The 11,891-nt window shown below is 40.2% G+C and overlaps 1 protein-coding gene across 2 annotated transcripts in view; it reads left to right on the forward strand.

Annotated features, from left to right (window-relative positions):
* FBXL17 (F-box and leucine rich repeat protein 17) overlaps positions 1-10,442 on the forward strand; it is a 420,460-nt gene extending 410,018 nt beyond the window's left edge. For both annotated transcript variants that reach the window (XM_081133616.1, XM_081133617.1), the window contains one exon: positions 7,622-10,442. In XM_081133616.1, the coding sequence (XP_080989742.1) occupies positions 7,622-7,762 (141 nt within the window). In that variant the 3' untranslated portion in view covers positions 7,763-10,442. The remainder of the gene's footprint in view (positions 1-7,621) is intronic.
* Positions 10,443-11,891: the final 1,449 nt, after the last annotated feature.

Here is an 11,891-nt window from a genome sequence, read left to right on the forward strand (position 1 = left end):
AAGTGCTGTCTGAAACAAGAACGTACCTCAGTTATACGCCTGGGTGCTGTATGGGCTGGAGAAACATGACTACAAATCTTACAAAGCAAGGGACAGATTCTTTTATTCCAGCTTACGAGCGGGTTTCCTTTCTTTCCCGAATAACGCGTGTATATTTAGTGCATGCCATCCCCAGGCTGATGCCTCCTTGCCCTTCACCAGCCCACTTAAATGTCACTTCCCTTGCGAAGCCCTTTCCAGCCCTCCTGCAGGAGGTCAGGCGCCCACTAGGCTCCCAGGTACAGCAGGCTGCACTCCGCCTAGAAAGCACGCCCGGGCTTGGCCACCACTGGTCTCATTTTCCCTCTTTCCTGCTCTAAGAGGGTGGGCCACGTCTTTCCCGATGCCCGTCCTACCTGTGGGACGTGGAACAACGCGCTGATGGGCGGGAGAGAGGAAGGAAAGCCTTGCAGTGTGGGCAGGGGGCAGCTGGCCCTGCCCGGAGGCTCTCGTTGGTCTGCTTCAGAGCCTCCCGTGGCCACAGCACCATGGCAGTGTCCCATGGGCCAGTGACACCCATTGTTACTTATATTCCCACAGAGCAGCTATTTTGAAGAGATTGATTATAAAGGACTTTGAAATGAATTTGTATGTAAACTGCAGTCATTTTTCTTAATTGCTGCTGGAAAGTGAACGTCAGTGAAGCTGTGTGGCCCCTGGGTGCAGTGTTGATTCCGTCGGAGCCACAGTTCATCGGTAACTGGGGGCATCAATGCTTAGGTGCCTGGAAACAGGAGGTCCTCATTGAATGCTGTTCCCTTAACCTCCCCCTCCATTCTTACTGGAATGTGGACATACTTTTATTTTGCCTTATTAGTCATTTGGGTGAAAAAATTAACAAACTATTTGCAAGTATTTCACCAAAATAAACCATGCTGAAGAGAAGAAATGTGTTTATTTACTCCCTCCTGCATGAGAGAGCCTAGTACTGACGAGAACAGGGCTCCTCACTGAGGAGCCCACGCAGGTTGTTTGGAGAGGTTTTCTTCTCCGGACTGTACCACCCCGTTGCAGTATTGTCTACTTGCTCCCTGCAACAACAAACATCACACACCACTGTGACAATGAAAACAAGAATGACAAAAAGGCATGCAGAATTGCTGACGCCCAAGAAATCAGCATGTAGAAATGGCATTGTTTTGAATCAGGAGATCTGTCCACAGATCCCACTGTGTTACCAGATAACTATGACATTACAAAGGACCTTAAATGTCACAAAATTTCTAAATCTTCCTAGGCCTGCCACCCTGGACAGACTGCTAATGCTCCAAACTAAAGTTTTAAAATTTCTGAACCATGTGGGTTTTTGCAAAGTTTTGGAGACCAAATCCTGTGCAGTGACCATTCATTCACATGCTTCTCAGTGTTATCCAGCCAGTGTAGTGTGTCACTGATCTCCAACTAGGAAGGCTGCCCTCAATTAGTCTGAAGGATAGCCTAGTCATTTCCTGAGTACTGCCTGACAACCACACGACTCAGCAAAAATTGCAGAATCACCATCATGAGCTATTTTGGTCTCCTGTGCAAAATTATTGGAAACCCAGGGAAGGTGTATCTGGAAAGAGGCACCCGGTGATGTCAGATGGAAAGGAGAGTAACGCAGAGAATCACCTTGGGTATGAACTTCAAGGATTAAAGGCGTTTGGAGCTGCTGTAATGTCAAGACTTTAGAGATTGCTACCACTGTAGATGGAACAGTCTGGGAACAAGGTGAGCTTATCTTCACATTTTCCAGTGCAGTATTATTTGGTACTTTTTCATTTACTCAATAAGCATTCATTAATCAACTTCTATATTGATTTAGCCAACAAATATTTATTGAGTACTTACTGTGCGCTGGTCGTTCTCTAGGTGCTAGGGATTTGGCAGTGAGCAGAAACAGCCAAAACGCAAGTCTCGTGAGTTTATATTCTGATGGGGCGAGAATATGCCAGGCAGTGTGTGTAAGACTGAGAACAGCGATGACTACACTCCTTGTTGTCAAGGAACTTAGAGCCTAGGAATAATACAATACATTTGATTGTTGTTGGTATTGGTATTTTAAATAGTGTTCACTTTTTGCAGGGAACCTTTCTCCATTTAAAAAAAAAAAAGTGATTTTAAGAGGTTTCCAGGCATACCTCGGAGATACTGTGGGTTTGGTTCCAGACCACTGCAATAAAGGGAGTAGCACAATAAAGTGAGTCATAATCTTTCTGCTGGTGGAGGGTCTTGCCTTCAATTTGTAAAAAAAATGCAACATTTTGAAGCGCAATAAAGTGAAGCACAGTAAAACGAGGTATGCCTGAATTATATCCCTAAGTGTGATTTTCATATGCTCGCACGTGTCAAGCATTTCTCCCCTAACAATAAACATGTCCTGTTTTATAACACGAGTCAAAGAGGAAATAAGAGTCCTTTATATAAATGGATTCCTCAGCAAATTTTATCAGAAATTCTGTTTTTTGAACAATAGGGATCTTTGGGGAGATAATTCAGTCCTAGGCTTACACTTTTCTGGAACTTCCCAGGGAATGTATTCATAAGGAGGTGAGGAAACAGTATGATGGCCTGGGTGGTTAAATGGGTAAACTGAGTCTTGGAAACCGAAGGTGAGCTCCTCATCCTTCCACGGCAGCAGCAGTAATAGAATGAAACTATCGTGTGATTTACCTTAATTAGCACAGCGATTTGCCTCACATTTTCAAAAAGTGCTAATAGATGTTACCTCAAAGTAGATTAAAATACCAGACAAATTGCTACTACCTTAAAAAGAGTTATAATAATTTTGAAAATGTAAATTATGGTTATGCAGTCTTTGGAGAGAACTGTAAAATCCAATATTTCTTATATTTAAAGAAAAACCCTGCGGTACCTGTTTTTTTCCCCTTTAATCACAGTAATTTCTTCAAATGACATCGCTGCATATTTCTTTAGGAAGATACGGTGCATTTTTCAAATTGCATGTGTAATATAGGAGCTGCTATTGATAGAGGAAAAGAAATTGAATACCGAAAACCAGGGATCATGGGGAAATTTTTTAAAATTTTTATCTTTATGTTTCTTTTTTATATTACATGCATTTTATGAGTTGGAACAAGGAATAGTTCTTTCCATCCTGGCTAATGGAGCTGTGCATGACAAAACGTCTGCGAACTTTGTGTGTAGGCACAGTGATTTAAAACGGTGTGGACCCTCCCGGCGTCTTACACTGAACTTCTCTAAGGCACCACAATGCTTATGGAGTCTGTACAAAGAGGTGAACGTAATTTGTACTTCTGAGTAAATGAAAGTAAGTTTCGTGTACAGCTTGTCACACTGTATTGCCAGGAGACACTGTAAGTAAAAGATGGAACTTTCCCTAGTGGGACCACATGTATTTCCCTGAATACCTTCTACCCAGCAAAGCTCTAGAATGGAATATCTGTGTTTCCCCCACTGCTTTGTTTTCTAGAATTTACAGAGTGCAGTTAACAAAAAGATTGCTTAGAAGACGCATTTGTCCACAGAGGAGCTGCAGTACCGTTTTTCATGCGGCTGTACAAAGTCAGAGCACTGTCTGTTCTTGCCCATAGCCTATGAAGGCCAGAGAATTAACACAGCCTCAACTATAAGTGTGTCTTTCTTTATACAAGAGAAATAGGTAAATTGAATTTTGCTAAACAAAAGGATATATAAAACACATTGGGAGAGCTGACAAAATAGGTTAACCCTATCATGAAAATCTTTGCTAAAGGGATCAATTATTCTTTAATTTATTTACTTCATAAATCCATAGCTTCATGTGTCAAGTTTGCGCAAGGTGAATTGTATCTCTTCCTGCAAAGCAGTTAGTGCAGAGATATTTTCTGTTTTTAAAAACTGGACGCCCAAAACAAATGACCTGTCCTCCCTAGGTATAGGGTATGAACTTGCTCCAGGCCCTTGTGTAGTTTAGAAAAGGCGAGCCAGAGAAGGCAGTCCCATCTTTACGGTGGGTTAAATGGTTTCTCTTCTCTGTCCTTCCACCTCTTCTCAGCTCATTGTTCCTTGAACGCTAAGTGTCTTGGTGCATGTTTATTTCCCTTGTGCTGTGATGCAGGTTTTCTGAGGATCGTCTCTGCTCAGGTGACATCAGCTCCCCCTTAGTGAGCTTGACCTCCTCTGGTTGCTTTCTGGCAGGAGCGCAACCTAACTGTAGCGTGGGGAAGGTCAGGTAAAGAGAAGGGGGCTTTCCAGGAAGTGTGTTATTGAGGAAAGTTCTGAAATCTCCCCCAGAGAGTATTAGATAAAATAGCTGCTTCTGGTATATGAAGTATATTTTAAAGGTTACTTCTGTGGTTATTTTATTTTGAACATTATAACTAATGCTATAGAGATTTATTTCTGAAATATCTCAGATGTGGAGCAATATTGAGCATCACTGTAGAGAACTGGTCGTCCTAACGTGTTGTTAATTAACTCATGCCCTCGGTGACCGTGCCTGAATAATAATAAAAGCTACCTTTTGGGGGCCTTTTTTAAAGTCTGTCACAGTGTTAGGCATATTTCTGCATTTAATCCTTTATAACAGTCCTACGATACAAGTACTTTTATCCTGTTTTTACAGTTGAAAAAATCAAATCTTAAAGAAGTAAAGTAAAACCAGGATTCAAACCTGTTTCTGGTTGACTGTAAAGTCCATGGTGTGAACACAGTTGCCATGTTTCTTCTCTGCATGCGAACAGCTCGATAGCCTCAATAAAGGCGGAGACTTTTGTTCAGGTGGAAGAGATCAACAAGTAAGGAGATGATGGCAATGCAGTGTGAGAGTGCTTAAATAAAAGACAGATCTCACAGGGTGCCAGCCAGGGGTGCACAGAGAAGGGGTACCTAACCCGACTTCCTGGGCAGATAGGCTTCCTTAGGGAAGGCTTCCTGAAGGAGGAAATACTTGAACTGAATATGAGTTTCTCAGGAAATTGTTGGTCTTTGAGATTATTAGTATATTAGTGTCTAGCTGTGCCTTGCTCTTGCCTTCCTTCCTTCCTTCCTTCCTTTCTATTTATTTCTTTTTTTAGTTTGTTACTGTTTTATCATTCATTCACCAATAACTAGGCCTGGCACTAGGCCTGGCTCATAAGTAAAAATGATCTTATGGATCTTACATTGGAGCAGGAGAAATAGATATGAAACAAAACAATTATAAACTAACTTTATAATGTAAATGCTACAAGGAAAAGTAGGCAGTATTGGAAGAGTGAATAACTAGAAACCTTACCTCATTGGGCGAGGGGAGCAGGGATAGGGCGGTGATCAGAATTACTTGGGAAATGGCATTGAAGCTAAGAGCTCAAGAATGAGTGGGGTGGGAAAGGTGAAGGAGAATGTAGTCAATAATATTGTGATAACTTTGCATGGTAATAGAGGGTTACTCGACTTGTGATCACTTTATAAAGAATATAAATGTTGAGTCACTGTGCTACACACCTGAGACTAATATAATATTGTATACCAAAGGAGTTTAATATTTTTTTAAAGAATGAGTAGGAAATAGGCATGAGAAGGTGGTGGTTTTAAAGGGAAGTGTAGTAAAAAGTATCCCAGGTAAAGAGAACAACATGTGCAAAGTCCCTGAGGCCAGACAGAACTTGAGCAGCTTGATAATCTGAAATTAGATCTGGTGGCTTGATAGTGTAAAAAACATGCTAGAGAGAGAGATAGGGCTAGATGATTCATGACCTTCTAAATATACTGTTATAAGCTGCCTCAGCTCAGGCAAGACTTAGAACATAAATTTAAATTTAAAAAATTAAAAATGATATTGCTTAAAAATCCTAAGATCACCAGTTCATATTCTCAACTCTAATTTATCAGTTCTTCTTTTGTTATTCAAAAATATTTTCTTCTTGTTTTTGAAAACAAAATGTTATATATCATATCTATATCACAAAAAGCATTGACTGCATGCCGTGTTTGAATTTAGAGTAAAACTTGATTTACATACGAGCAAGTCTTGAATAGAGAGATATTCTGAAAAAGATTAGGTATCATCAATAACGTTGCATCAATTTTTTTTTAAATGTAAAGGTCCTGCCTTTTTAAAAAATATATATTTTATTGATTTCAGAGAGAGGAAGGGAGAGGGAGAGAGTTGAAACATCAATGATGAGAGTCATTGATCAGCTGCCTCCTGCACACCCTTGACTGGGGGTCAGGCCCACAACCCGGGCATGTGCCCTGACCGGGAATCGAACCACAGTCTCCTGGATCCTTGGTCGATGCTCAACCACTGAGCCACGCCCGGTTGGGCGCAACTCTCAAATTTTAAAACAAAGATTATATAGCCCAGCCAGCATGGTTCAGTGGTTGAGCGTCGACCCATGAACCAGGAGATCATGGTTCTGATTCCTGGTCAGGGCACATGCCCGGGTTTTGGGCTTAATCCCCAGTGAGGGGCATGCAGGAGGCAGCCGATCAATGACTCTCTCTCATCATTGATGTTTCTATCTTTCTCTCCCCCTCTCCCTTCCTCTCTTTGAAATCAATAAAAACGTTTTTTTAAAAGTTTATATATAACAGTTTTCCAGATCACCCAGAAAACATCACATTATTTCAGAATAGTGCAGATGACTGAACATCATGGTCATCACACTTCTAAGCAGGCTTTCAAAGGCAAACAGCAAGGGTTGCATGTTGTTTTAGGGCTTTCCTGAGGGTCCTAATCTTTTCCAGTAGCGGATAGACACGGAGAGGGAGCACAGAAGTGTGTAGCACAGCCCCCTCCTTTCAGACCGGCTTACTTGGTACAAATGAAATATTGATGTATTTGAAAATGCCCAAGTGTTCGATAAAGATTTTAAATAAAGCTACCTAAAAGTTGTGGTTCTTAGGTTAATCATTTATTTATCTAAAGGATGAGGGAAGCTGTCTACTTCTGTGATATGAACTGCAATCAGCTTAAAAATAATTGACAAATTAATCCCTTCACAGCACAGCGATTGTAAAGGTGTTAGTTTTAATTAGGCCTGTCTGATTGCCTTGTCTAATCAAGAATCAAGGTGGTATCTTTGATGGTTAAGGTCTAGTGGGGCCATCCCTGACCTGTCAGCCATGTATGTTTTAATTATTGATTCCTCGCATTTCAGCCCTTTTAACAGAGGGACTTGAAGTTTGCAATACCTTAACATTTAAAGGGAAGAAAAATAAACATTTCCCAGCACTTCTATCTAGAATCTTGTGTATTCTCTCCACCAAACTACAATTTTGTCCTAAGAAGCCTGTCAGGTTGACGACAAAGTCAAACGCGCGTTCCAGCGCGCTCTTCCTGCAGCCTCGCCTCCCCAGCGCTAGATCCTCCGTGGACGCTGGCGGGGTCCTGGCCGTCACAGCGATCTATGCTTCTCGAAAACACATTTGATTTCTCGGTATCATATGTCTTTTACAAAGTCTGTAAGGGCGAATGTCGTACTTAGGAAACCGGGGTGGTCAGACAAGCAGAGACCTGCGTCCCCTCACTAAGCACTTGCTCCCTCTGCTGAGCAGGAGTGAGGGGAGGGGCCTGGCGCCACCAGAGCACCCGTGAGCGGGCGGCTGGTGGCCTCGGTGGTGCACGTGCGTGACGGTGGCTCTTCTCTGGTTTCAGGTCAATGAAGTGACGGTGGAGCAGCTGGTGCAGCAGTACCCCCACATCACCTTCAGCACCGTCCTCCAGGACTGCAAGAGGACCCTGGAGAGAGCCTACCAGATGGGCTGGACCCCCAACATGTCAGCCGCCTCCTCCTAACGCCCCTGCCACGCTCAGGCCGCGGGGATTGGTTGGCAGGGCAGACAGGAGTCGGCGATGTGGGGCGGGCGATCTCTTGGGAAGGTTTTAACTGTCACCCGTCTGTGTGTGTCCCCGAGTGTGTGTATTTGTGTCTCGTTTGCCTACTGCCTAGCATAAGCGCAATTGCTGTTTATTCCCCAGTGAGCTGGTTTTTTTCCTTAAAAGTTAAAGATTTTAAAAGCCACAAGCCTTTTTGTTTTTAAGTTCAGAGGCTTATTTCTCTAAAAAAGTGTTTTTACTGTGGAATAAAAAATAAATATTGAACCTGTTATTTTGAGCTTCTGATTCCTGCCAGTTGGTGACGCCCTAAAACGAAGGCAACTGCGTTCTTTTCTGGTGAGATAGACTTATGCCCTTCTGCTGTGACGACCAGAACATGAGTGATGTCACACTAGCTGGAAGCCTGGGAACCATATACATGCACACGCAAACCAGGGCAGTTTCTCTCTAGGTCACTTTCTGACATAGGGGCCCTCCTGCAGGCCACCGAGAGAGCATGCTGTCCACTGTGGCTCTGCCTAACTCTGCGTCCACAGGTGGCCATTTGCTATCTGGTAGGTGACTTAGGGACTAGACAGGATAAAGCCTTTTGTGAAATTGTTATGTGGAGGCAACAATCCCCTGGTCAGCTCACAAAAGTTAATTATTCATTATTCTACAAATGTGTTGTGTTGAGTACTAAATATTTTAGTTGAGTTTTACGTTAACATTGTGTTAGCTTTTATTTCATGGATAGTAATTGGTCTGGATGTATTTTAATGATATTTGGAGCTAATCTTAGCATTACCCACATTAAAGCCACCAATGTAATTAATAGTGTGAAGTTATTTTTTAAAACTCTACAGATCATTTAATTATTTTTGTTAATTTGGGTAATTATGAAATTATATTTCTGAGATTTGGGGGTAGTCACATAAATAGAATATGAATGAGTGAGATAGAAATAGACAATCTGTTGTTGTTGCTTTGCTTTGGGCTTTAGAACAGGTCTTTTGGTTATACGCATGTTATTTTTTTTAATAGTTCTTATGCTATTGCAAAGATCTATTGCTGGTTTATGTATGAGTTAAGAAAAATTATAAAATCTTTTCATTAAGATTCTGTTTACACTTGTCAGAAATAAGCGTTTCTTTGTTTAAAGATTGACACCTTTCAGTTAAGAAAATATCTGTGTAAATGAATATATGTTTTGATTTCACATATCTTTACAATTAATTCATAGTAGGGACTCAGGCTCAAATAACCTTTCCTGTGTCTAGATTTATAATCAAGACAGCAGGGAGCCTTTTTACGCTCAAAAGTGATTATCTTTCCCAATAGAGCTAGATACAAAACCCTGACTCGTAAGTTTGCTATTTATTCTTCCCCAGTGTGGACATAGCTGTTGTTGTTTTTTGGTCTTTAACAGGTATACTAAGGTTTGAGTTTCACTTTCTGTAAGTCCCAGTATTGCTAAAATGAGACTAGCTATAAGAAACAAAAAAAATAGCTTTACATTCAAATGCCATTCACATATTTATAATGACTCCAAAAAAATGTAAACAACTGTGTGTTTTTTTTTTATTATGTTAGCATGTTTCTGATGTGACATTGTTTTTTGCTTTTAATCCAAATCAGTTGGGAAAATCTAGCCAGTACCCATCAAGGGTATTTTATTCAGTCACTAAATGGATTACTAATTTAATTTGAAGGGAATGAAGTTTGTGTAAGAAAATAAAAAGCTGTTTACTATTTATAAACTGTAATTCTTCTTAAACATCAAACTGTATTGTTTTCATATTCATTTCCCCTCCACTGAAAAATATCTTAAATCATAATATTTTAACTGGTTTTTAATCCAAAACTAATTTATAAGACAGTATGTATAGTAATAGTAGCTTGAGTGAATAAGCAAAAGTTTAATTTTTATATATGTCACACTATATTTTAAATAGTTAAAAAAAGACTAAAGAAGGGAGCGCCATCAATGATATAGATGGTGCCATTTCAGTTCAAACTTGTAATAATCTTTGGAGTGTTACAGTTTGGTTGTCAATGGTTTCAGAAGTGTATAATTGATTTTTTTAGTGTTGCATTGTTTGACTCTAAAGTACAGCACTATAACATGCTTTAGCTTGGGTTCGGGGGGTGGGGGGGACTTGCACTTATTCTTTAAGATGTTGACTAATCCAGAAAGCCTGATGCAACATAACCTGGAAAACCGCTTTGGTATATTTGTAGAAATCTCTAGAAATATCATATCCAGCCTCAAAGCATTAATCTCAAAAAACAAAACAACCAGAAAAAACATTACCTTGAGTGATCCTGTGATGGTTGTTGAATGTGTTCTTATTAGATGCTTTGAAATGAGGCTTAAAATGATTTTTCTGGGCAATATAGAATTTCTTTTTTCTTTTGCTTAGAATGTCCTAAATGTATGTGAACACGTTTCATGCAGGGCTTTCCATCCTCTCCAGGACGTCAACAGTATTTTCAGAATAAAGACTATGAAATATATTGCCGTAGTGGAAAATTCTGGTCCTTTGTCTTTAATGTCTTTTTGAGTGGATAAAGGAAATTTACCTGGTTTGTAGTTTCTATATTTCTGTGAATCTTTTGACCTTGCAATGGGTTGCAATAAAAGAGAAACAAAACACTGTGTCTTTTGTTTTATTTTAGAGACAATCAGTGGTCTCCCTGGTGCTGGTCGGGCGTGAGGCAGGCAGGGGCGCGTGTCCTTGTGCGTTTCACTAGGACCTTATGCAGGTTTGACTAACCCAAGACAATAAATAAGACTGGGCATAGGAGGTTCTAATTTGGCTAGTGATTACTAAGATACGATTAAAATTCAAGGGTTTAAACAAGTGGTTTGTTTAAAATCCCATTCCCTAGAAACGCATTCATTTACTTCACCACTTTTTCAATTTTTTAAAAGTAAATCAACACATTTATTGTGTAAAAAACCTGTGCCAGGCACTGGGCATTTACAGATCCCATCCTCAAGTTGCTCATAGCCTAGCAAGGAGACATTCTTGAAAACCAGCAATAGCAATGGAGCACAACAGGGATAATGGCATAATTAAGGGGAGGACTCATAGGACAGAGTAGCAGCGTTGGGAAGGAAGAGCTTCACAGAGGAGGAGCTGTTTCAAAAACTTTAATTTATTGGGCTAATAACATTATACAACGTTTTGGTGTACATTTCTATAACTCATCAGCCTCCACCTACTCTCTTTTTCCTCCGGTAACCACCAAACTGTTGTCTGTGTCTATGAGTTTGTGTTTTCTTTGTTCGTTTGTTGCTTTGTGTTTTTTATCCCACATATCATGCAGTTTTTGTCTGTTTCTATCTGACTTATCTCACTTAGCGTGATGCTCTCAAGATCCATACATGTTGTCACCAATGGCAACATTTTGGCATTTTCTTATGACTGAGTAGTATTTCGTTGCATATATGTGCCACATCTTTATCCAGTCATCTGCTGAAGGACACTTAGGTGTGGCCATGCCGTGACTATTGTGAATAGTGCTGCAATGAATATAATGGTACATATATCTTCGCAAATAAGCGTTTTCAAGTTTTTTCGGTTTGTTATTTCTTGTCTTATTGATAATAGCCATTCTAACAGGTGTGCACTGGTATCACATTGAGATTTTGATTTGCATCTCCCTTATAGCTAGTGAAGTTGAGCATCTTTTCACATGATTTTTGGCCATCTGTATGTCTTCTTGGGAGAAGTGTCTGTTCAGGTCCTCTGCCCATTTTTTAATTAGATTGTTTGTTTTTGTTGAGTTGTAAAAGTTCTTTATGTATTTTGGATATTAGCCCCTTATTGGAGACATCATTTACATTTATCTTCTCCCATTTGGTCGGTTGCCTTTTGTTTTGTGGATGGTTTCTTTTGCTGTGCAGAAGCTTTTTAGTTTATTTTTGCTTTTACTTCTCTTGCCTTTAGGGTCAAGTTCACAAAAACCCCTTTGAGACCAAGGTTCATAAGCTTTGTACTTACGCTTTCTTCTGTGTATTTTATTGTTTCAGGTCTTATATAAAAGTGTTTAATCCATTTTGAGTTACTTTTTGGGTACCATGTCAGATAGCAATCTAGTT

This window comes from Miniopterus schreibersii, assembly GCF_964146895.1.
Source record: "Miniopterus schreibersii genome assembly, chromosome: 3".
NCBI lineage: Eukaryota > Metazoa > Chordata > Mammalia > Chiroptera > Miniopteridae > Miniopterus > Miniopterus schreibersii.